The sequence below is a fragment of the Hyperolius riggenbachi genome, chromosome 6 (genome assembly GCF_040937935.1).
Source record: "Hyperolius riggenbachi isolate aHypRig1 chromosome 6, aHypRig1.pri, whole genome shotgun sequence".
In the NCBI taxonomy this organism is placed as follows: Eukaryota; Metazoa; Chordata; class Amphibia; order Anura; family Hyperoliidae; genus Hyperolius; species Hyperolius riggenbachi.
This window is the reverse complement of record NC_090651.1, coordinates 125,028,132-125,054,985: the sequence shown is the minus strand read 5'-3', so window position 1 is coordinate 125,054,985 and position 26,854 is coordinate 125,028,132. Positions and strand designations below refer to the sequence as shown.

The window sequence follows — 26,854 nt, the reverse complement described above, 5'->3', positions numbered from 1 at the left end:
AAAAGTGTGCCAGACTTGTTCCCAAATTCATAAAATAACTTGATTTGTAGCATAACTTTTCATTTGCATTCACTTTGTAGTTGGTATAAGAGCTTCTTCTCCCAGAGAGTGCAGTTTCTGTAACATGGCCTGTACTAGAGAGTAGAGACATCTTATGCTGCTGCTCCAATTTTTGAATCTTAGATATAAGAAACTCATACCTAGTCAGTCTTTTTTGGGGGAGCTCCCAATTTGAGAAGTACACCCCTAAGGACCACCTTGTGGGCTTCCCACAAGGTTAGAACATTGCAGAAGAGCATAGAAACTCCAGGAGCACAATCAATAAAACTCCATCTCTTTAATTAATTTTCTTAAAAATAGATGCACAGTTAGACCAGAAAACTCATCAATAGTGTTTTCTCTAAAATAATTGTGCAACGCCTCAGAGATCTCCATCCAAGCTGAGTCATCTGTGAGCAACTGAGGGTTCAATCTCCAATGGTTCTGTTTGTTCCGAGTAGCTGGGAAGGTTAATTGGAGAAAAACAGAAGCATGATCTGAGATATCCCACATTCTGAACATGACAGAAGCCTCTTACCTGTGTGTCTTATCATGGGCTTTACAAAAGTCTGAACATGGATACATGTGTTCATGAAGGTTTCCATTCGGAGTATAAAATTTCCCAACCTCTTAACATGAATACAGTCTGTCACCTATGTGAGTCTTTTGGTGTCTATGAAAGTTTCCTCTGTCATAGAAATCTCTCCCGCACTCTGAATATGAAAAAAGATGCTCCCTTCACTGTTTATAAGAGTTTCCATTCTGATTAAAAACCATTTCTCACACTCTGAACATGAACAAGGCTTCTTACCTGTAAGTTTTAGGTGTCTCTGAAGGCTCTTTCTATCAGGAAAAGTTTTCCAACATTCTGAAAATGACAGAAGCATCTTATCCATGTGTCTTATCATGTGCTTTACAAAAGTTTGCACATGAATACGGTCTGTCACCTGTGTAAGCTCTTTGGTGTCTATGAAACTTTCCTCTATCATAAAAATCATTTCCGAGCGCTGAACTTGAAAAAGGACACTCCCCAGTGTGTATTCTCCCATGTCCATGAAGGTTTCCATTCTGAGTAAAACATTTCCCACACTCTGAACATGAATACAGTCTGTCACCTGTGTGAGTCTTTTGGTGTCTATGAAAGTTTCCTCTATCATAGAAATCTTTCCCGCACTCTGAACTTCAAAAAGGCTGCTCCCCAGAGTGCATTCTCATGTCTCTGAAGGCTCTATCATGTAAAGTTTTCCCACATTCTGAACATGACAGAGTCCTCTTACCTGTGTGTCTTATCATGTGGATGCAGATAAGCTTCTTGTCGCTAGGCCTTCACAAAGGACTAGAGGACATGATCTGCACATGGAGAAAAAACGTTTTAGCCATTTACTTAGGAAAGGGTTCTTTACAGTAAGAGTGATTAAGATGTGAAACGCATTGCCACAGGAAGTAGTTATGCCAAATTCTAAATCTGCATTTAAAGGGGACTTAGATGCTTTTCTTGCATTGAAAGACATCCATGGCTACAATTACTAGGTAATGCACAGTGGTGTTGAGCCAGGGATTTATCTGATTGCCATCTGGAGTCGGGAAGGATTTTTTTTCCATTTTTGGGCTAATTGGACCATGCCTTGTAAGGGTTTTTCACCTTCCTCTGGATCAACAGGGATATGTGAGGGAGCAGGCTGGTGTTGTACTTTGTTTTCTAGTTGAACTCAATAGACATATGTTTTTTTTTCAACCCAAATAGCGGAAAATTGTATACTCACCTATCGGTAATTTTCCTTTCCTGATGCATCCATGGCAGCACATTGGGTAGTGGCTCTGCCCCCCTAACCCATAGGACCAGTCAGTATTTAAATAGAGATTAGAGGAGGTGCTCGCTGTCTTTGTAACTATAATCCTCACCGAATAGTCGGGTGGGATCCATGTGCTGCCTAGAGTTGGGCCGAACGGTTCACCTGCGAACGGTTCCATGCGAACTTCCGTGGTTCGCGTTCGCGTCCCGCAGGCGAACCTTTGCGGAAGTTCGGTTCGCCCCATAATGCACATAGAGGGTCAACTTTGACCCTCTACATCACAGTCAGCAGTCCCAGTGTAGCCAATTAGGCTACACTAGCCCCTGGAGCCCCACCCCCCTTATATAAGGCAGGCAGCGGCGGCCATTACGGTCACTCGTGTGCCTGCATTAGTGAGAGTAGGGCAAGCTGCTGCAGACTGTCTCTCATAGGGAAAGATTAGTTAGGCTTAGATTGCTCCTGGCTGCATACCTGTTCTGTGAACCCACCACTGCATACCTGTACTGTGAACCCACCACTGCATACCTGTACTGTGAACCCACCACTGCATACCTGTTCAGTGAACCCACCACTGCATACCTGTTCTGTGAACCCACCACTGCATACCTGTACTGTGAACCCACCACTGCATACCTGTTCAGTGAACCCACCACTGCATACCTGTTCAGTGAACCTGCCACTGCATACCTGTTCTGTGAACCCACCACTGCATACCTGTTCTGTGAACCCACCACTGCATACCTGTTCAGTGAACCCACCACTGCATACCTGTTGTGTTCAGTGAACCTGCCACTGCATACCTGTTCTGTTCAGTGGACCCGCCACTGTATACCTGTTCAGTGAACCCGCCACTGCATACCTGTTGTGTTCAGTGAACCTGCCACTGCATACCTGTTCTGTGAACCCGCCACTGCATACCTGTTCTGTTCAGTGGACCCGCCACTGTATACCTGTTCTGTTCAGTGAACCCGCCACTGTATACCTGTTCAGTTAACCCGCCACTGCATACCTGTTCTGTTCAGTGAACCTGCCACTGCATACCTGTTCTGTGAACCCGCCACTGTATACCTGTACTGTTCAGTGAACCCGCCACTGCATACCTGTTCTGTTCAGTGGACCCGCTACTGTATACCTGTTCTGTTCAGTGAACCCCCCACTGTATACCTGTACTGTTCAGTGAACCCACCACTGCATACCTGTTCTGTTCAGTGGACCCGCTACCGTATACCTGTTCTGTTCAGTGAACCCGCCACTGCATACCTGTTCTGTTCAGTGAACCTGCCACTGTATACCAGTTCTGTTCAGTGAACCCGCCACTGTATACCTGTTCAGTGAACCCGCCACTGCATACCTGTTGTGTTCAGTGAACCCACCACTGTATACCTGTTCTGTTCAGTGAACCCGCTACTGCATACCTGTTGTGTTCAGTGAACCCGCCACTGTATACCTGTGCTGTTCTGTGAACCCGTCACTGCATACCTGTTCTGTTCAGTGGACCCGCCACTGTATACCTGTTCTGTTCAGTGAACCCGCCACTGTATACCTGTTCAGTGAACCCGCCACTGCATACCTGTTCTGTTCAGTGAACCTGCCACTGCATACCTGTTCTGTGATCCCGCCACTGTATACCTGTACTGTTCAGTGAACCCGCCATTGCATACCTGTTCTGTTCAGTGGACCCGCTACTGTATACCTGTTCTGTTCAGTGAACCCGCCACTGTATACCTGTACTGTTCAGTGAACCCGCCACTGCATACCTGTTCTGTTCAGTGAACCTGCCACTGCATACCTGTTCTGTGAACCCGCCACTGTATACCTGTTCTGTTCAGTGAACCCACCGCATCAGTGCGCATACCTGTGCAGTTAAGTGAACCCACCTACCTACGTGAGTGCACACAGTGTGATATACCACTCCGTGCATACCCGATATGGACAAAACAGGTAGAGGAAGAGGTAGTGCCAGAGCCAGAGGAAGGCCACCCGGCAGGTCTGCGTGAGGTCGTGTAAATGTAATTTCGTGTGGACCTGGCCCACAGTACAGTGCTCGGAAGAAGGCACGTCCCATCACCTCCCAAGATTGTCAGGACGTGGTTGAGCATTTAGCGACACAGAACACCTCATCTTGCTCAGCCACCAGCGCTACTACTAGCACCACTTCCGCTGCATTTGACACTTCGCAAGAATTATTTAGTGTTGAAATCACTGATGCACAGCCATTGTTGTTACAGCCAGATGAATTTTCACCAGCTCATATGTCTGAGTTACGCGGCAACACTATGGATGTAACGTGTAAGGAGGATGAAGGACCTACTGATGGTGCATGTTTGGATTTGTCTGAGGCAAGCGAAGCTGGGCAGGATGATTACGATGATGACGATGATAGGGATCCTCTGTATGTTCCCAATAGAGGAGAAGAAGAGGGGGACAGTTCAGAGGGGGGGTCAGAGAGTAGTAGGAGGAGAGAAGTTGCTGAAAGAAGCTGGGGCAGCTCTTCGTCAGAAACAGCTGGTGGCAGTGTCCGGCACCATGTATCGCCACCTATGTACAGCCAGCCAACTTGCCCTTCAGCATCAGCTGCTGAGGCCCACATAGTGCCCACATCCCAGGGTGGCTCAGCGGTGTGGAAATTTTTTAATGTGTGTGCCTCAGATCGGACCAAAGCCATCTGTTCGCTCTGCCAACAAAAATTGAGCCGTGGAAAGGCCAACACTCACGTAGGGACAAGTGCCTTACGAAGGCACCTGGAGAAAAGGCACAAACAGCAATGGGATGGCTACCTGAGCAAAAGCAGCAGCAGCACTCAAAAGAAAAGTCACCCTCCCTCTCCTCTTCCTCCTTCAGGTGCATCATCTGCTTCTGCCGCTTTCTCCCTTCCACCTTCACAGGCACCCTCCTCCACTCCGCCTCTGCCCTTGAGCGCTTCCTGCTCCTCTGCCCACAGCAGCAGTCAGGTGTCCGTGAAGGAAATGTTTGAGCTGAAGAAGCCAATTTCGGCCAGTCACCCCCTTGCCCAGCGTCTGACAGCTGGCGTGGCGGAACTGTTAGCTCGCCAGCTGTTACCATACCGGCTGGTGGACTCGTAGGCCTTCCGTAAATTTGTGGCCATCGGAACACCGCAGTGGAAGATGCCAGGCCGCACTTATTTTTCGAGAAAGGCCATACCCCAACTGCACCGTGAAGTTGAGAGGCAAGTGGTTTCATCTCTTGCGAAGAGCGTTGGGTCAAGGGTACACCTGACCACGGATGCCTGGTCTGCCAAGCACGGGCAGGGCCGCTACATTACGTACACAGCCCATTGGGTCAACCTGGTGGTGAACGATGGCAAGCAGGGCGCAGCGGACCAAATTGTGACACCTCCACGGCTTGCAGGCAGGCCTCCTGCCACCTCCTCTCCTCCTGCTACATGCTCTTCGCTGTCCTCCTCCTCCTTGGCTGAGTGGCAGTTCTCCTCTCCAGCTACACAGCCCCAGCTCCGCAGGGCCTATGCTGCATGCCAGGTACGACGGTGTCACGCCATCTTAGACATGTCTTGTCTCAAAGCGGAGAGTCACACTGGAGCAGCTCTCCTGGCTGCTCTTAAGAAACAGGTGGATGAGTGGCTGACCCTGCACCACCTGGAGATAGGCAACGTGGTGTGCGACAACGGCAGCAATCTGCTTGCCGCTTTGCATATGGGGAAGCTGACACACATACCCTGCATGGCACATGTCATGAATCTAGTTGTTCAAAGATTTGTGGCAAAGTACCCTGGCTTAGCGGATGTCCTGAAGCAGGCCAGGAAGTTCTGTGGGCATTTGAGGTGGTCTTACACAGCCATGGCACGCTTTGCGGAAATTCAGCGGAAAAACAACATGCCGGTGAGACGCCTCATTTGCGATAGCCCGACTCGCTGGAATTCGACCCTGCTCATGTTCTCCCGCCTGCTAGAACAGAAGAAAGCCGTCACCCAGTACCTCTACAACTACAGTAGAATGAAACAGTCTGGGAAGATGGGGATGTTCTGGCCCGACAACTGGACACTGGTGAAAAATGCATGCAGGCTCATGCGGCCGTTTGAGGAGGTGACCAACCTGGGGAGCCGCAGTGAGGGCACCATCAGCGACTTAATTCCCTACGCTTACTTCTTGGAGCGTGCTGTGCGTAGAGTGGCGGATGAAGCTGCGAATGAGCGTGACCAGGAATCGTTACGGCAGGAACAGGCATGGGACCAATTTTCAGCAGACCCAGCTGTTTCCTCAACACCTGCGGCAGCACAGAGGGGGGAGGAGGAGGAAGAAGAGAAGTCGTGTGCAGAAGATGAGTCAGACTCAGAGGATGATGAGCAAGGTGTTTCTTTGGGGGAGGAGGAGGAGGAGGGGACGGTGGCAGGAGAACACCCGCAGCAGGCGTTGCAGGGGGCTTGTGCTGCTCAACCTTCCCGTGGTATTGTTCGCGGCTGGGGGGAGGAGGTTGACTTACGTGACGTCACTGAGGAAGAGCAAGAGGAGATGGAGGGTACTGGATCCGACTTTGTGCAGATGTCGTCTTTTATGCTGTCCTGCCTGTTGAGGGACCCCCGTATAAAAAGCCTCAAGGGGAATGAGCTGTACTGGGTGGCCACACTACTAGACCCTCGGTACAGGCACAAAGTGGCGGACCTGTTACCAACTCACCTGAAGGTGGAAAGGATGCAGCACATGCAGAACCAGCTGTCAACTATGCTTTACAATGCCTTTAAGGGTGATGTGACAGCACAACGCCAGCAAGGTACCACTGCCACTAATCCTCCTCCCGTGTCCACGCAGTCAAAGACAGGACGCTCCAGCGATCTCATGGTGATGTCGGACATGCGGACGTTCTTTAGTCCAACGCCTCGCCGTAGCCCTTCCGGATCCACCCTCCACTAACGCCTGGAACGGCAGGTAGCCGACTACCTGGCCTTAAGTGTGGATTTAGACACTGCTGTGAACAGCGATGAGGAACCCTTGAACTACTGGGTGCACAGGCTTGACCTGTGGCCAGAGCTGTCCCAATTTGCCATCCAACTTCTCTCCTGCCCTGCCGCAAGCGTCCTGTCAGAAAGGACCTTCAGCGCAGCTGGAGGCATTGTCACTGAGAAGAGAAGTCGCCTAAGTCACAAAAGTGTTAAGTACCTCACCTTTATCAAAATGAATGAGGCATGGATCCCGGAGGGCTGCTGCTCGCCCCAAGACTAAGTCAGTCCCCGCACACACAGCATCTCTGCCTGCACGCCGTGTGACTGGCTGCCTGGCCTGCCCCAAGAAGACTAAGTCGCTCCCAGTCCCTCCACACAGCATGTCTGCCTGCAGGCCGCTTGACTACCTTCTCCGCCACCACCAACAGGGTCCGGGACTCCAGGCGGATTGCTGAATTTTTTAGGCCACTGCTAGCAGCGGCCGCTGTAATAATTTTTCTGGTGCGTGTACATGACTGCCTAATTTTTCTGGCTGCACTGCGGGCAGCTGCAACAACAAAAGAAAAGGCATGTACATGCGCCCATTCCCCTTCGTGATCATTACCTTGCCGTGGTGAAGGGGCTTGTGTATCACAATAAAGCAATGACCGGCGCCTAGATGAGTGTCTCGGGGGGCACACAAAAGATAATAAGGTCGTTGCTTCATTGTGGTCAGACCAAATTTGATCAGCTGGACAGTCACTGTTCTGTCACTCAGCTACATCAGCCAGGCGACCATATGGGCTGTAAAGCCACCAAAACCTGCACTCTCACCATGGTGCGCACCAGTCCAGCACGGCCGTCACTACACAAACAGCTGCTTGCGGTGCGTTACACAGTGAGTTTGGTGTGTCAGTGTGAAGCAGTACTTTAATTACACTACCTGATTGATGTATACACATGCAAGATGTTTTAAAGCACTTTAGGCCTGTCATTTAGCATTCAATGTGATTTCTGCCCTTAAAACGCTGCTTTGCGTCAAATCCAGATTTTTCCCGGGGACTTTTGGTGTGTATCCCACTCCGCCATGCCCCCCTCCAGGTGTTAGACCCCTTGAAACATCTTTTCCATCACTTTTGTGGCCAGCAGAATTTTTTTTTTTTCAAAGTTCGCATCCCCATTGAAGTCTATTGCGGTTAGCGAACTTTAACGCGAACCGAACGTTACGCGAAAGTTCGCGAACCCGGTTCGCGAACCTAAAATCGGAGGTTCGGCCCAACTCTAGTGCTGCCATGGATGCATCAGGAAAGGAAAATTACCGATAGGTGAGTATACAATTTTCCGCTTTCCTTATGCCTCCATGGCAGCACATTGGGATCTAACTATTATAAATAATGGAGGGAGACTAATATATGCTGCAGAATGAAAGAAAATGTATTCATTACTGAATACAGAGGAGGAGATTACAGCTCTCCCAAACTCAATTGGAGTATTTACAGAAACGTCTACTTTATAATGAGAGATAAATGTATTGATTGTAGACCAATTTGCCGCCTGGCATATTGTTGTTGCTGATACATTTGAATAGGCTGCCCACGATGAGGAGATTCCTCTAGTTGAGTGCGCCCCTATCGTCTCTGGTGGTTGCAAACCGACAGCCCTGTATGCCGATTGAATTTTTTTTATTAGCCATGAAGCTATAGTTCGTGCGGAAGCCGTTTGACCCCTTCTGTAACCTGAAGGTACTATGAAGAGATGATCCAATCTCCTGAAGGATTCTGTAACTTCCAGGTATGCTTTTAATGTTCTTGAGACGTCCAGGGTATGTAGAACTGAACTAGAGTCGTCCTGGAAAGCTGGTAATGACCAAGCCTGGTTGATGTGATATGATTTTACTACTTTAGGAAGGAAAGAGTCTACTGGCCTTAGCTGGACTCTATCATGAAAGAAAGTCAAATGAGGTTCTTTGCATCCTAGAGCACTTAATTCTGAGACCCTGCGGGCAGAGGTTATTGCCACTAGAAAGGCGTTTTTTAAGGTCAGATTCCAAAGTGAGCATGACTGTATTGGTTCGAAAGGATCGCCCGACAGAAAGTTCAGTACTAAGGGAAGATCCCACTTCGCATATGTTGACTTCCTTGGTGGTCTAATTTTGATTAAGGCTAACATAAATTGTTTGATGAGAGGGTGTAAGGCCCATCTGAAGTCTGACAGTGCAGATATGGCGGAGACCTGTACTTTGATGGCATTATAGCCTAGACCCTTCTCTATACCCGTCTGTAAAAAGGCTAACACATTCTGAGGCAAAGGCTGATGAGGATTGAAAGAAGATGATTTAGTGAATTTCTCCCAGATGCTATAGTATGTTCTGTTAGTAGAGGGCTTCCTAGCCTGAAGAAGGGTGTCTTTGACTCCTGCAGAACATCCTAGGGTTTCACGCTTCGCCCTCTCAATTGCCATGCCGCTAAATTCAAACGACTCGGATTCAGGTGTAAGAATGGTCCCTGCGTTAGCAAGTCCTTCCTGAGTGGTAGGGTCATTGGCTCTCCTACTGCCAGTGTCAGCAGAAGAGCGTACCATGGACGTCGAGGCCATATCGGTATTACTGCTATTATAGATACCGGCTCCTGTTGAATTCTCCTCAGGAGGTTGTGTATCATTGGTGTTGGGGGGAACACATAACCTCTCGAAAAGTTCCATGGGGCAGTTATTGCGTCTACTGCTTCCGCCTGATTGAATGGATATCTTGCCATGAATCTCCTGCATTTGGCATTGCGATTTGACGCCATCATGTCTATGTCCGGCTGACCCCAGCGACTGCATATCAGGTCGAATGTCTCCTGATGTAAGGACCACTCGTTGTTGTTGAGGAAGTTGCGACTGAGGTAGTCCACCTGTGTGTTCAATCTCCCAGTAATATACACCGCCCTCAGAGACAAGAGGTTCGTTTCCGCCAGTTGGAAAATTTGATTGGCAATCTCCAGAAGATGACGGCTTTTTGTTCCTCCCTGTCTTTGAATGTACGCTACCGCTGTACTGTTGTCGATGCGGAGGAGACAATTCTTGTTGACAATATACTGTAGGAAGTGGAGCAGGGCTTGAAGGACTGCTCTTAGCTCCAGTAAGTTCGAGGACTGTTTCACCACCTCCTGTTCCCAGGGACCCTGAGCTACCATATCCTGGCATGTAGCGCCCCATCCCTTCCTGCTGGCATCCGTCGTTACGATTATTGGATGGTCTGGTGTCAGCTGTAGCTGGCGGCAGATCTTGTAGTCTAGAAGCCACCAAGAAAGGCTGTCTGTCATCGGCTTGTGAAGTGTAATACGCTGATCTAGGTTTACTCTGTCCCACTGCTCGAGGAATCCAATTTGAAAGTCCCGAATATGCCAGTGGGCCCAGGGCAGCATAAGAATGGTCGCCGATAAGGTACCTAGAAGTCTGAGACATTGTCTTGCGGAGGCCCAAGAGGAGCTCTTGATGGTTCTGACTCTCTGTTGAATAACAGGAATCTTCTCTGTCGGAATTGAAATTGCGTTTAGGCGAGTCTGGAAGCGAACTCCGAGAAAAACAAGATCCTGGGTTGGTGTTAACTGACTTTTTTCTGGATTGATTAGCCATCCGAACTGTTGTAAAGTCTAAAGCAGAATCTCTCTGTGCTGAAGTATTATCTGTAGGCTGGATCCCAGAAGCAGTATGTCGTCCAAGTGGTGGTAAGTTCTCAGTCCTTGGACTCTGATTAAGGCGATGACTGACACTAGGGCCTTTGTAAATGTTCGCGGGGCAGTTGAAATCCCAAAGGGGAGACAGGTGAACTGGAAGTGGTCCTCCCCTACTGCGAACCTTAGGAACTTCTGGTAATCCCCTTGGATAGGTATGTGCAGGTATGCATCCTGCAAATCTGCCGAGAGTATCCAGTCGTCCTTCAGGATAGCTTGACTGATTGATTGGAGCGACTCCATTTTGAAGCTTTCTAGATTTATGTGACGATTCAGTCTTTTCAGATTTAATACAGGACGAAGTTTTCCTGATTTCTTTTTTACCAAGAAGAGAGGGGAATAGAATCCCTCTGTTCTTTGATTTACAGGAACTAAAGATATTGCCTGTTTCTGAATTAGTTCTTGTACGTAGGAGAATAAGATGTTCCTTTTCTCCCGTGCAACTGGAATCCTTGTTTCGATAAACCGATACTTCGGGATGCGCTTGAATGTCCAGAAATGTCCTGTGGAAATTGTTCTGTTGACCCATTGTGAATCGATCTTGTTTTCCCAGACTAGGCTGAAGGCACTTAGTCTGGCACCTACAGGTACATCCTGGACTTGGACACCGTCAAAAAGACTTCTTCTGATTGGTAGGAGCCTCCATGGTCTTCTGCTTAGTGGATCTGTGTGATGGCCCCTGTGTGCTTTGCCAGTCTTTCCTAAAGTTCTTGCCTGGGCGGTATGCTCTCGCATTCTTATATCTATTTTGTTGCTGTTGTGTGGAGGTATAGGTCGGTTTGGTAGATCTTCTGTCTTGGGGCAAAAGACCGGATTTGCCTCCAGTAACTCTCGAAATGGCTGCATCTATCCTTTCGCCGAATAAAGTCTTCCCATTGAATGGTATCTTGCACCATGCCTGTCTCGAGTTTATGTCTGCCGACCATGACCTGAGCCAGAGGGCTCTTTTAGCTGTTACAGAGTAAAGCATTGCTCTAGAAGCTCCTCTCACGACATCGAATGATGCTTCTCCTATAAAGTCTGCGGAAATTTTCAAATCCTCCAGTGAAGAAATTATTGTATCCTTGTCGTCATCTGACCTAATAGCTGTTTCAATGTTTTCTGTCCAGGACTTTATGGCCTTGCCTACGGCTGCTAACGTTATAGCGGGCTTGCATGCTCCTCCAGCCGAGGTATATATCTTCTTTAGATCTAAATCGGCTTTCCTGAGTAGTACATCCTTAAAGTATATGCAGTCTTCCAGAGGTAGCATCTGTTTAGCTAGTCTCATTATCGAGGCGTCCACTATAGGGGCATTGTCCAAGGCTTTTAGCCCATCTTCTGATAGCGGATATAATTTTGAAAGCCGATTGGCCAAAGGAGCCTTCTTTTCTAGTCTTTGCCACTCATCTTTAATTACTTCCTCAATTTCCACAAGGTATGGAAACATATTCTTAGTCTTATTAAGATGCGTATAGTATCGTTTCTTCTCCTTTTTCTCAGTAGTTGATTCTTCCATTTCTTCCTCTTATTCCCACTCAATCGCTTCTCGCACTGCCTTGATAAAGGGGGGCACAAGAGAGAAATCGAAGCCCCCTGTGGCTACACTTTCTGCGGGTATCTCATAGGCTGAAGTGTGAGGTGACGCCTGATCCAAGGGTTGGGAAGAAGGAAGGTTTGAGATATATGTGTCCATTGATTCCTGGACAGCTTTTTTTTATTAGTGCCGACACATCAATTTCAGAATGCTCTGTTTCGCCAGACTTTTGTTGAAAGCAAGTTTTGCACACCAATTTCCCCAGCATTACAGTCTCTCCACAGGCCCAGCAGCCCTTCTGGTGTGGATGATGGTCCGGTGAATGGTGTCTGGGAGGAGGACTTCTTCTCCTACGGTATACATAGTAATCATCATAATAGTCGTAATAATTCCTGCGGGGAGGAGAACGACTCCTTGAATGGTGCCTTGTATATGAGGACGAATAATATCTTGGAGGAGATGATTTCCTTGTTGCTTTCCTTGGGTCTGGCTCCCTCTGTCTTCTTGGGCTGAAAAAAGAATAGCCATAGATGACTATCTGCTATTAGTGCACTCCCAAGATAAGGTAACCTACCTGTAATGCACCTACCTATCTATAGTTTGCTGGTCTGTGAGAGGCGCATATGTGTCCGGAGATAGAGAGGAAGAAGAGTAGTAGCTGGAAAAGAGGGAGAAAAAAAAGAAAGAAAAATAGTGTCTAGGATAGGCATAGTAACACCCAAAAAAAAAAAAAAAGCATTAATCTTGTCTCTCTGCTATGCCAAAGCATAGCAATGCTGTACTGCAGCAGGACACAGCAACAAACGAAGAAAGAAGAAAGAAGTACTTACTCCTCTGCCACTATGGATACATCTGCTGCTACAGCAGAGTTTTCGGGCTCCATCTGTCCGCCTGACCGCACAAATCCACCTGGGCTGCACGGAGAACGCCAGCCGCCGCCGCCACCAGGTTTAAAATGTTTCCTGTATGGGCGGTCGCCGGAGGACCAGGGAGGAGTACGCTACATCACCGCCCAATCAGAACAGAGGGCGGTGACGTCATGGACGAGAGGGTGAGAGAGCGCCGCTGCGCCTATACCCTGCCCACCTGCGCTCCAGCGCGGAATGCTGTGGAGCGCACGCCCTGGACAGCGAGACTAAGGAGGACGCGCGCCAGAACAAGACCCATTTAGAGTCACATAGAACCCGGAGCCGGTAGGCCTAAGCCCACATGAGTGGCTTGTATACCCTGCATCATATGTACATTATTATGCACAAAAGGCATCTGGTATGGCTAGGCACACAGTGCCCCCAGCAATAGCATAAACAAGCTTTTGCCCCCAAGACCAGCAGAACGGGGCATCTCCTCTGATCCTAATTTATAGGACATAAAAAGGGGATCATCGCACAGAGAGGCAATGTGCGGGGGCTGCAGGAAAACAGTCAGATAGGTGCAAAAAAGAGAAAAAAATGTCTGCAGGACTGCAGCCTCTGATCCTATGAGGTGAGGACAGAGAAAAAAAAAAGCAAGCACCTCCTCTAATCTCTATTTAAATACTGACTGGTCCTATGGGGTAGGGGGGCATAGCCACTACCCAATGTGCTGCCATGGAGGCATAAGGAAAACTATTTATGTGCTTTACAAAACTTTGAACATGAATATGATCTGTTACCTGTTTGAGTCTTTTGGTGTTGATGAAAGTTGCCTTTGTCATAGAATACTTTCCCAAACTCTGTGTCTATGAAAGTTTCATCCATTGTAGAAATCTTTCCCACATTCTGAACATGAAAAATGCTGCTCCCCAGTGTGTATTCTCATGTCTCTATCAAGGTTTCCTTTCTAAGTAAAACATTTCCCACCCTCTGAACATAAATATGGCTTCTTACCTATGTGAGGTTTTTTAGGTGTCTCTGAAGGCTCCTTCTATCATGAAAAGTTTTCCCACATTCCGAACATGATGGAGGCCTCTTATCTGTTTGTATTATCATGTACCTTGCAAAAGTTTGAACATAAATATGGTCTATCACCTGTGTGAGTTTTTTGGTGTCTATGAAAGTTTCCTCTGTCATAGAAAACTTTCCAGCACTCTGAACATTAAAAATGCCGCTCCCTAGTGTGTATTCTCATGTGTCTACTAAGGTTTCCATTCTGAGTAAAACATTTCCCACCCTCTGAACATTAATAAGGTTTCTCATGTGTGCGAGTTTTTTAGGTGTCTCTGAGGGTTCTTTCTATCATGATCAGTTTTCCCACATTCTAAACGACACAGGCCTCTTAACTCTGTGTCTTATTATGTGATTTACAAAAGTTTGAACATGAATATGATCTGACACCTGTGTGAGTCTCTTGGTGTTTATGAATGTTTCCTCTGTCATTTAAATCGTTCCCGCCCTCTGAACATAAAATAGGCCGCTCCCCAGTGTGTATTCTCATGTATCTAGTAAGGTTTCCATTATAAGTAAAACATTTCCCACACAGAATATTATTAAGGTTTCTCACCTGTGTGAGTTATTTTAGGTGTCTCTGAAGGCTCTTTCTATCATGAAAAGTTTTCTCACATTCTAAACATGGCAGAGGCATTTTACCTGTGTGTCTTATTATGTGCTTAACAAAAGTCTGGACATGAATATGGTCTGTCACCTGTGTGAGTTTTTTGGTGTCTATGAAAGTTTCCTCTGTCATAGAAATCTTTCCCGCACTCTGAACTTTTTTGAGTAAAACATTTCTTATACTCTGAACATGAATACAGCTTCTCACCTGTGTGAGTTTTTTTTAGATGTCTCTGAAGGCTCTTTATGTCATGAAACATTTTCCCTGTTCTGAACAACAGAGGCCTCTTACCTGTGTGTCTTATCATGTGCTTTATAAAAGTTTGAACATGAATAAGATCTGACACCTATGTGAGTCTCTTGCTGTTAATGAATGTTTTCTCTGTCATAGAAATCTTTCAAGCACTCTGAATATGAAAAAATTCCTTTCCCAGTGTGTATTCTCATGTGTCTATTAAGGTTTCAATTCTGAGTAAAACATTTCCCACCCTCTGAACATTAATAAGGCTTCTTACCTGTATGAGTTTTTTAGGTGTCTCTGAGGGCTCTTTCTATCATGAAATGTTTTCTCACATTCTGAACAACAGAGGCTTCTTACCTCTGTGTCTTATCATGTGCTTTACAAAAGTTTGAACATGAATATAATCTGACACCTGTGTGAGTCTCTTGGTGTTTATAAATGTTTCCTCTGTCATTAAAATCATTCCCGCCCTCTTAACATGAAAAAGGCCGCTCCCCAGTGTGTATTATCATGTGTCTAGTAAGGTTTCCATTCTAAGTAAAACATTTCCCACACTCTGAACATGAATACGGTTTCTCACCTCTGTGAGTTTTTTTAGGTGTTTCTGAAGGCTTTTTCTATCATGAAACGTTTTCCCACATTCTGAACATGAATACGGTTTCTCACCTGTGTGAGTTTTTTTAGGTGTCTCTGAAGGCTTTTTCTATCATGAAACGTTTTCCCACATTCTGAACATGACAGAAGCCTCTTACCTGTGTGTCTTACCATGTGCGTTACTAAGGTCTGAACATTAATACAATCTATCACCTGTTTAAGTCTTTTGGTGTCTACGAAAGTTTCCTCTGCATAGAAAACTTTCCCACACTCTGAACATGAAAAAGGCTGCTCACCAGTGTGTATTCTCACGTGTAAATTAAGGTTTCCATTCTGAGTAAAACATTTCCCACCCTCTGAACATGAATAAGGCTTCTTACCTGTATGAGTTTTTTAGATGTCTCTGAGGGCTCTTTCTATCATGAAACGTTCTCCCACATTCTGAATGACAGAGGCCTCTTACCTCTGTGTCTTATCATGTGCTTTACAAAAGTCTGACCATGAATACAATCTGTAAACTGTGTGATGAAATATTCATCTGTTGTAGAAATCTTTCCTGCACTCTGAACATGAAAAAGGCTGCTCCCCAGGGTGTATTCTCATGTGTCTAGTAAGGTTTCATTTCTAAATAAAACATTTCCCACACTCTGAACATGAATACGGTTTCTCAACTGTGTGAGTTTTTTAGGTGTCTCTGAAGGCTCTATCATGAAAAGTTTTCCCACATTCTGAACATGACAGAAGCCTTTTACCTGTGTGTCTTATCATGTGCGTTACTAAAGTCTGGACATGAATATGGTCTGTCACCTGTGTGAGTTTTTTATTATCTATGAAAGTTTTCTCTGTCATAGAAATCTTTCCCACACTCTGAACATGAAAAAGTCTCCTCCCCAGAGTGTATATTTTCATTTGTCTGACGAGGTTTCCATTCTGAGTAAAACATTTCCCACACTCTGAACATGAATACAGCTTCTCACCTGTGTGAGTTTTTTTAGGTGTCTCTGGAGGCTCTTTATATCATGAAACATTTTCCCCATTCTGAACAACAGAGGCCTCTTACCTCTGTGTCTTATCATGTGCTTTACAAAAGTTTGAACATGAATAAGATCTGACACCTGTGTGAGTCTCTTGGTGTTTATAAATGTTTCCTCTGTCATTAAAATCGTTCCCGCCCTCTTAACATGAAAAAGGCCGCTCCCCAGTGTGTATTCTCATGTGTCTAGTAAGGTTTCCATTCTAAACAAAAACATTTCCCACCCTCTGAACATGAATAAAGTTTTTCACCTGTGAGTTTTTTAGGTGTCTTGGAAGGCTCTTTCTATCATGAAAGGTTTTCCCACATTCTGAATGACAGAGGCCTCTTACCTCTGTGTCTCATCATGAGCTTTACAAAAGTCTGACCATGAATACGGTCTGTAAACTGTGTGAGTTTCTTGGTGTCTACGAAAGTTTCATCTGTTGTAGAAATATTTCCCGCACTCTGAACATGAAAAAGGCCGCTCCCCAGTGTGTTTTCTCATGTGTCTTATAAGGCTTCCATTCTAAAGAAAACATTTCTCACACTCTGAACATGAATACGGATTCTCACCTGTGTGAGGTTTTTTTAGGAGTCTCTGGAGGCTCTTTCTATCATGAAAGGTTTTCCCACATTCTGAACATGACAGAAGCCTCTTACCTGTGTGTCCTATAATGTGGTTTACTAAAGTCTGAACATGAATACAGTCTGTCACCTGTGTGAGTTTTTTTGGTATCTATGAAAGTTTCCTCTGTCATAGAAATCTTTCCCGCACTCCTCCCCAGAGTGTATTTTCATTTGTCTGATACAGTTTCCTTTTTGAGTAAAACATTTCCCACACTCTGAACACGAATACAGCTTCTCACCTGTGTGAGTTTTTTTAGGTGTCTCTGAAGGCTCTTTATATCATGAAACATTTTCCCCATTAAGACACAGAGGTAAGAGGCCTCTGTTGTTCAGATCATGTACTTTACAAAAGTTTGAACATGAATATGATCTGACACCTGTGTGAGTCTCTTGGTGTTTATAAATGTTTCCTCTGTCATTAAAATCGTTCCCGCCCTCTTAACATGAAAAAGGCCACTCCCCAGTGTGTATTGTCATGTGTCTAGTAAGGTTTCCATTCTAAACAAAAACATTTCCCACCCTCTGAACATGAATAAAGTTTTTCACCTGTGAGTTTTTTAGGTGTCTCGGAAGGCTCTTCCTATCATGAAAGGTTTTCCCACATTCTGAACATGACAGAAGCCTTTTACCTGTGTGTCTCATCATGAGCTTTACAAAAGTCTGACCATGAATACGGTCTGTCACCTGTGTGAGTCTGTTGTTGTCTATGAAAGTTTCCTCAGTCATAGAAAACTCTCTTGCACTCTGAACATGAAAAAGGCCATGCCCCGGTGTATATTCTCACGTGTAAATTAAGGTTTCCATTCTGAGTAAAACATTTCCCACCCTCTGAACATTAATAAGGCTACTTACCTGTGTGAGTTTTTTAGGTGTCTCTGAAGGCTCCTTCTATTATGAAACATTTTCCCACATTCTGAATGACAGAGGCCTCTTACCTCTGTGTCTCATCATGAGCTTTACAAAAGTCTGACCATGAATACGGTCTGTAAACTGTGTGAGTTTCTTTGTGTCTACGAAAGTTTCATCTGTTGTAGAAATCTTTCCCGCACTCTGAACATGAAAAAGGCTGCTCCCCAGTGTGTTTTCTCATGTGTCTTATAAGGCTTCCATTCTAAAGAAAACATTTCTCACACTCTGAAAATGAATACGGTTTCTCACCTGTGTGAGTTTTTTTAGGAGTCTCTGAAGGCTCTTTCTATCATGAAAGGTTTTCCCACATTCTGAACATGACAGAAGCCTCTTACCTGTGTGTCCTATGATGTGGTTTACTAAAGTCTGAACATGAATACAGTCTGTCACCTGTGTGAGTTTTTTGGTATCTATGAAAGTTTCCTCTGCCATAGAAATCTTTCCCGCACTCCTCCCCAGAGTGTATTTTCATGTGTCTGATACAGTTTCCTTTTTGAGTAAAACATTTCCCACACTCTGAACACGAATACAGCTTCTCACCTGTGTGAGTTTTTTTAGATGTCTATGAGGGCTCTTTCTATCATGAAACATTTTCCCACAACTTTCCAGCACTTTGAATATGAAAAAATGCCTTTCCCAGTGTGTATTCTCACGTGTCTATTAAGGTTTCCATTCTGAGTAAAACATTTCCCCCCCTCTGAACATTAATAAGGTTTCTTACCTGTATGAGGGTTTTTTTTAGGTGTCTCTGAAGGCTCCTTCTATTATGAAACGTTTTCCCATATTCTGAGTGACAGAGGCCTCTTACCTCTATGTCTCATCATGTGCTTTACAAAAGTCTGAAAATGAATACGGTCTGTAAACTGTGTAAGTTTCTTGGTTTTTACAAATTGTCATCTGTTGTAGAAATCTTTTCCGCACTCTGAACATGAAAAAGGCTGCTCCTCAGGGTGTATTCTCATGTGTCTAGTAAGGTTTCCATTCTAAATAAAACATTTCCCACACTCTGAACGTGAATACGGTTTCTTACCTCTGTGAGTTTTTTTAGGTGTTCTAAAGGCTTTTTCTATAATAAAACGTTTCCCCACGTTCTGAACATGACAGAAGCCTCTTACCTGTGTGTCTTATCATGTGCGTTACTAAGGTCTGAACATTAATACAATCTATCACCTGTTTAAGTCTTTTGGTGTCTATGAAAGTTTCCCACACTCTGAACATGAAAAAGGCTGCTCCCCAGTGTGTATTCTCACGTGTAAATTAACCACTTGAGGACCCACCCTTTACCCCCCCTTAAGAGTTGGGCCGAACGGTTCGCCGGCGAACGGTTCGTGGCGAACTTCGGTGGTTCGCGTTCGCCTCCCGCAGGCGAACGTTTGCGGAAGTTCGCTTCGCCCAGTTCGCATCAAAAAACAAAATTTTTACCCTCCATTTCACTGTCAGCAGACATGTTATGGTCAAACACACTGCTTGAGGACCCGCCCACCCTCCCTGCAAGCTAGGTCCTTTATACCATTTGACTCAGTTGTCTGCCTACACTAATTAGTTATGGGACAGCTGCTACACTCTCTGCTAGTGAGATTTTAATTGGCCTCCCACCTCCCACCTCCCTCCGGGAGGAGGGTGTCTTCTGGCAGGGAATTATACTTTTTTAAAAGCCAGTATATATCATACCATAGCTGGGAATCGAACCCAGATCACACTGCGTGGTGGACACATCAGTGCATCACCCTAAGCACTGTACCACTACAGTAGTAAGTGAAGCTACTGTAAAATGTACCATTAATGCTCAATGCAATAGAACCATTAGGTTGCTTAAAGGAGAACTGTAGTGAGAGGTATATGGAGGCTGCCATATTGATTTCCTTTTAAGCTATACCAGTTGCCTGGCAGCCCTGCTGATCTATTTGGCTGCAGTAATAATAATAATTATAATCCAAACATTTGTATAGCGCTTTTCTCCTGTCAGACTCAAAGCGCTCAAGAGCTGCAGCCACAGGGACGCACTCAAGAGGCCACCCTGCAGTGTTAGGGAGTCTTGCTTTGAACTCCTTACTGAATAGGTACTTGACCTAGCCAGGATTCGAACCCTGGTCTCCCATGTCAAAGGCAGAACCCTTAACCAGTACACTATCCAGCCACTGTCGTGTGAATCCCACCAGAAACAAGCATGCAGCTAATCTTGTCAGATCTTACAAAAATGTCAAACACCAGATCTGCTGCATGCTTGTTCAGGGTCTAGGGCTAAAAGTATTGGAGGCAGAGGATCTGCAGGATAGCCAGGTAACTGGTATTGCTTAAAAGGAAATCAATATGGTAGCCTCCATATACCTTTCACTACAGTTCTCCTTTAAAGGGAACCTTAACTGAGAGTGATATGGCTGTTTCCTGTAAACAATACCAGTTGCCTGGCAGTCCAGCTGATCTTTGTGACTGCAATAGTGGCTGAATCACACCCTGAAACAAGCATGCAGCTAATCCAGTCTGACTTCAGTCAGAGCACCTGATCTGCATGCTTGTTCAGGGGCTGTGGCTAAAAGTATTAGAGACACAGGATCAGCAGGCGATTCAGGCAACTGGTATTATTTTAAAAGGAAAAATCCATATCCTTCTCCGTTTAGGTTCCCTTTAAGGATTTGTAGCATAAAAGCCAACTCACATTGGCTGGGATTCGAACCTGGGTCTCACTGTATGGTGGACAAGCACACTATCCACTATACCAACTGAAGCTGGCCTGAAATTGCTGGCCTGAAATTGCTGGCCTGAAATTGCTGGCCTGAAAACAAGCTGCATCACACCCTGAAACAAGCATGCAGCTTGTTTTCAGGCCAGCAATTTCAGGCCAGCATTTTCAGGCCAGCATTTTCAGGCCAGCATTTTCAGGCCAGCATTTTCAGGCCAGCTTCAGTTGGTATAGTGGATAGTGTGCTTGTCCACCATACAGAGAGACCCAGGTTCGAATCCCAGCCAATGTGAGTTGGCTTTTATGCTACAAATCCTTAAAGGGAACCTAAACGGAGAAGGATATGGATTTTTCCTTTTAAAATAATACCAGTTGCCTGAATTGCCTGCTGATCCTGTGTCTCTAATACTTTTAGCCACAGCCCCTGAACAAGCATGCAGATCAGGTGCTCTGACTGAAGTCAGACTGGATTAGCTGCATGCTTGTTTCAGGGTGTGATTCAGCCACTATTGCAGTCACAAAGATCAGCTGGACTGCCAGGCAACTGGTATTGTTTACAGGAAACAGCCATATCACTCTCAGTTAAGGTTCCCTTTAAAGGAGAACTGTAGTGAAAGGTATATGGAGGCTACCATATTGATTTCCTTTTAAGCAATACCAGTTACCTGGCTATCCTGCAGATCCTCTGCCTCCAATACTTTTAGCCCTAGACCCTGAACAAGCATGCAGCAGATCTGGTGTTTGACATTTTTGTAAGATCTGACAAGATTAGCTGCATGCTTGTTTCTGGTGGGATTCACACGACAGTGGCTGGATAGTGTACTGGTTAAGGGTTCTGCCTTTGACATGGGAGACCAGGGTTCGAATCCTGGCTAGGTCAAGTACCTATTCAGTAAGGAGTTCAAAGCAAGACTCCCTAACACTGCAGGGTGGCCTCTTGAGTGCGTCCCTGTGGCTGCAGCTCTTGAGTGCTTTGAGTCTGACAGGAGAAAAGCGCTATACAAATGTTTGGATTATAATTATTATTATTACTGCAGCCAAATAGATCAGCAGGGCTGCCAGGCAACTGGTATAGCTTAAAAGGAAATCAATATGGCAGCCTCCATATACCTCTCACTACAGTTCTCCTTTAAGCAACCTAATGGTTCTATTGCATTGAGCATTAATGGTACATTTTACGGTAGCTTCACTTACTACTGTAGTGGTACAGTGCTTAGGGTGATGCACTGACGTGTCCACCATGCAGTGTGATCTGGGTTCGATTCCCAGCTATGGTATGATATATACTGGCTTTTAAAAAAGTATAATTCCCTGCCAGAAGACACCCTCCTCCTGGAGGGAGGAGAGAATAGGTTGAAGGGAGGTGGGAGGTGGGAGGTGGGAGGTGGGAGAGTAAAAACTCCCTAGCAGAGTGTGTAGCAGCTGTTCCATAACTAATTAGTGTAGGTAGGCAAATGGTATAAAGGACCTTGCTTGGAGGAGGGAGGGAGGGAGGGTGGGTCCTCGAGCAGTGAAGTGTATTTCACTCAATTAGGTGTGACTCCAGGCATTAGAGCTTTTGAAACATGTTTTCTATCATTTTTGCAGTGTATAGAATTTTTTAAAACTTTGAAAGTTCGCCTCCCCATTGAAGTCTATTGCGGTTCGCGAACTTTTTCGCGAACCGAACCTTTCGCGGAGGTTCGCGAACAGGGTTCGCGAACCGAAAATCGGAGGTTCGTCCCAACTCTATTAAGGACCAGCGCTGTTTTGAGTGATCTGTGCTGGGTGGGCTCTGCAGCCCCCAGCACAGATCATGTAGCAGGCAGAGAGATCAGATCACCCCCCTTTTTTCCCCACTAGGGGGATGATGTGCTGGGGGGGTCCGATCTCTCCTGCCTGCATATTGCTGGTGGGGGGGGCACCTCAAAGCCCCCCTCCGCGGCGAAATTCCCCCCTCCCTCTCCTACCTGCTCCCCCCGGAGATCAGGGCTGCACAGGACGCTATCCGTCCTGTGCAGCCAGTGACAGGACGTCCCCTGTCACATGGCGGCGATCCCCGGCCGCTGATTGGCCGGGGATCATTTCCGCTTGTGTTTACATTTAGCCTGCGAGCCGCCATCGGCGGCCCGCAGGCTATTCACGGAGCCCCCCGCCGTGAATTGACAGGAAGCAGCGCGAGCGGCTGCTTCCTGATTAATCAGCCTGCAGCTGGCGACGCAATACTGCGTCGCTGGTCCTGCAGCTGCCACTTTGCCGACGCGCGGTATGAGTGCGCGGTCGGCAAGTGGTTAAGGTTTCCATTCTGAGTAAAACATTTCCCACCCTCTGAACATGAATAAGGCTTCTTACCTGTATGAGTTTTTTAGGTGTCTCTGAAGGCTCTTTCTATCATGAAACGTTCTCCCACATTCTGAATGACAGAGGCCTCTTACCTCTGTGTCTTATCATGTGCTTTACGAAAGTCTGACCATGAATACATTCTGTAAACTGTGTGATGAAATATTCATCTGTTGTAGAAATCTTTCCTGCACTCTGAACATGAAAAAGGCTGCTCCTCAGGGTGTATTCGCATGTGTCTAGTAAGGTTTCATTTCTAAATAAAACATTTCCCACACTCTGAACATGAATACGGTTTCTCAACTGTGTGAGTTTTTTAGGTGTCTCTGAAGGCTCTATCATGAAAAGTTTTCCCACATTCTGAACATGACAGAAGCCTTTTACTTGTGTGTCTTATCATGTGCGTTACTAAAGTCTGGACATGAATATGGTCTGTCACCTGTGTGAGTTTTTTGGTATTTATGAAAGTTTTCTCTGTCATAGAAATCTTTCCGGCACTCTGAACATGAAAAAGTCTCCTCCCCAGAGTGTATATTTTCATTTGTCTGATGAGGTTTCCATTCTGAGTAAAACATTTCCCACACTCTGAACATGAATACAGCTTCTCACCTGTGTGAGTTTTCTTAGGTGTATCTGAGGGCTCTTTCTATCATGAAAAGTTTTTCCCCATTCTGAACAACAGAGGCCTCTTACCTGTGTTTCTTATCATGTGCTTTACAAAAGTTTGAACTTGAATATGATCTGTCACCTGTGTGAGTCTCTTGGTGTTTATGAATGTTTCCTCTTTCAAAAAAATCTTTCCCGCACTCTGAACATGAAAAAGGCTGCTCCCCAGTGTATATTCTCACGAGTCTTTTAAGGTTTTCCATTCTCAGTAAAACATTTCCCACACTCTGAATATGACTAAGGCTTCTTGCCTGTGTGGGTTTTTAGGTGTCTCTGAAGGTTCTTTATATCATATAAAGTTTTCCCACATTCTGAAAATGACAGAGGCTTCCTACCTGTGTGTCCTATGATGTGCTTTACAATAGCCTGAACATGAATACAGTCTGTCACCTGTGTGAGTCTTTTGGTGTCTATGAAAGTTTACTTTATAAAAGAAATCTCTCGCACTCTAAACTTCAAAAAGGACACTCCCCAGTGTGTATTCTCACGTGTCCATGAAGGTTTCCATTCTGAGTAAAACATTTCCCACCCTCTGAACATGAATAAGGTTTCTCACCTGTGTGAGTTTTTTTAGGTGTCTCTTAAGGTTCTTTCAATCATGTAAAGTGTTCCCACATTCTGAACATGACAGAAGCCTCTTACCTGTGTGTCTTATCATGTGCTTTACAAAAGTCTGAACATTAATACGATCTGTCACCTGTGTGAGTTTTTGGGTGTCTATGAAAGTTTCCTCTGTCATAGAAATCTTTCCCGCACTCTGAACATGAAAAAGTCTCCTCCCCAGAGTGTATTTTCATGTGTCTGATAAGGTTTCCTTTTTGAGTAAAAGGTTTCCCGTACTCTGAACATGAGAGTACAGCTTCTTATCTGTATGAGTTTTTTAGGTGTCTCTGAGGGCTATTTCTATCATGAAATGCTTTCCCACATTCTGAACAACAGAGGCCTCTTACCTCTGTGTCTTATCATGTCCTTTCTAAAAGTCTGAACATGAATACGATCTGTCACCTGTGTGAGTCTCTTGCTGTTTATGAATGTTTTCTCTGTCATAAAGATCTTTCCAGCACTCTGAATATGAAAATAAACCTTTCCCAGTATAAATCTCATGTGTCTATTAAGGTTTCCATTCTGAGTAAATAATTTCCCACCCTCTGAACATGAATAAGGCTTCTCACCTGTGTGAGATTTTAGGTGTCTCTGAAGGCTCTTTCTATCAAGAAAGGTTTTCCCACCTTCTGAACATGACAGAAGCCTCTTACCTGTGTGTCTTATCATGTCCTTTACAAAAGTCTGAACATGAATACGGTCTGTCACCTGTGTCCATTTTTTGGTGTCTATAAAGTTTCCTCTGTCATAGAAAACTTTCCCACACTCTGTACATGAAAAAGGCCGCTTCCTGTTGTAAATTTTCATGGGTGTATGAAGGTTTCCATTCTGAGTACAATATTTTCCACCCTCTGAACATGAATAAGGCTTCGCACCTGTGTTAGTTTTTAGGTGTCTCCAAAGCGTACCTATGTGATTGCTGCCAGGAGATATGGGCGCAGAATACAGCCGGTATAGCTTATCCTGTTGCCGCACAAGTTCCCGGCGACGTTAATAACTAAATGGTTTAAAGAGGCGCCCTGGTGGTATATAAAAGCGTTTAAAAGCAGTTTAAAACCGAGAAAGGTTTGAGGTTGCTTACCTCAAGGACGATAAATCTTTGTAGGGACAAAAGATTTTATTGGTAGCACAGGCAACGCGTTTCACGGGTCTGAGCCCGCTTCCTCAGGTCAATAGCAGTGCCTATATTAGTAAACGTGAGACTCCTAAGTATACTAGTATTAAAGATATACATACATTTACAGCATCAGATTGTAATCAGCGATAGCATTGTATCCAGTGTTTCATTTCATATATATTATTACAGATGAAATATTATAAATAAATAATGTACATATTATATTAGGAGGATTTACCCTTATCTTACGGAGCTGCTGGCGTTTATCAGCCAGAGGTATATAGATAATCAAAACAGGATTTTTCAAACATATGGAAAATTGTGAAACATTGTTTAAAAAAGGTTTTATAATTTTCCATATGTTTGAAAAATCCTGTTTTGATTATCTATATACCTCTGGCTGATAAACGCCAGCAGCTCCGTAAGATAAGGGTAAATCCTCCTAATATAATATGTACATTATTTATTTATAATATTTCATCTGTAATAATATATATGAAATGAAACACTGGATACAATGCTATCGCTGATTACAATCTGATGCTGTAAATGTATGTATATCTTTAATACTAGTATACTTAGGAGTCTCATGTTTACTAATATAGGCACTGCTATTGGCCTGAGGAAGCGGGCTCAGACCCGTGAAACGCGTTGCCTGTGCTACCAATAAAATCTTTTGTCCCTACAAAGATTTATCGTCCTTGAGGTAAGCAACCTCAAACCTTTCTCGGTTTTAAACTGCTTTTAAACGCTTTTATATACCACCAGGGCGCCTCTTTAAACCATTTAGTGCATCCCTAACCCCCATACGATACCCGTGTGAGGGGTGGAGGCAGAACATATGTGGTTTACACCACGGTGGACATCTGCCTCCCTTCTTTTTTCCAAGGAGAGCGACCGCATCCAGGTCCTTAGTGACCTCCCCGAGTGGAGTCGGGTTAATTGTCTCCACCTGCTCCCTGTGGTCGGTTGCCCCCTTGCAACCCACTCTTGTGAGTAGATTCTTATCTTCTACATTGACAATTTTGACTAAACATATTACACTATTGGGCTCCCGTGTTTTTTGTTTCCTGTGCCTTTTCCCCAGAAGGTGTCCTGACACCAATCATCCACTAACGTTAATAACTATTCCCCCTCTAGGTCCAAGTGGATAATGGGGAATGATATAAATCGGCTTTTTGCTATTGCTGGAAGATGAATTATAGTGTTTTAAAATGTAACTTCTGCCCCATCTTGTGATGGCCCCGAAGTTACTCCTCTATAGCCGTAATTCCTATTATGGCCTATGGTGGTGTCCGGCTGCACCTAAATCTCCTCTTCTCCAAAGGCTTTTCCTCAGGGATGAGCAGAAACTACGCCAGTGCGAATTTACGCATCGTAGTTTGCATATACGCATCGTAGTTGGTAGGCAACGTTTCAAATCTCCGTGTACAAATGTATGCGTAGCAAAGTAACACTATGCGTACACTCCTACACATAGTTAACATGTGTGTTGCGATGTAAACTACAAACGTGATATTGTTGTCTATTTTTCCATGTATGATTGTATGCTTACAAAATTACGCATTGGAAAGGGGAACGTACGCATAGAAGAGTT

General features: G+C 45.1%; 1 protein-coding gene across 1 annotated transcript; it reads right to left on the bottom strand.

Moving 5' to 3' along the window:
* Positions 1 to 12,329: 12,329 nt before the first annotated feature.
* Positions 12,330 to 24,947, bottom strand: LOC137522070 (gastrula zinc finger protein XlCGF26.1-like). Its single transcript, XM_068242096.1, has 9 exons — positions 24,488 to 24,947; positions 24,026 to 24,093; positions 23,311 to 23,517; positions 17,899 to 18,013; positions 16,883 to 16,972; positions 16,687 to 16,776; positions 15,535 to 15,701; positions 15,308 to 15,430; positions 12,330 to 12,467 (listed from the first exon to the last, which is right to left on the bottom strand). Exons 1-9 carry the CDS (start codon positions 24,945 to 24,947, stop codon positions 12,330 to 12,332), a joined length of 1,458 nt encoding a protein of 485 aa, XP_068098197.1.
* Between the last annotated feature and the right edge of the window lie 1,907 nt (positions 24,948 to 26,854).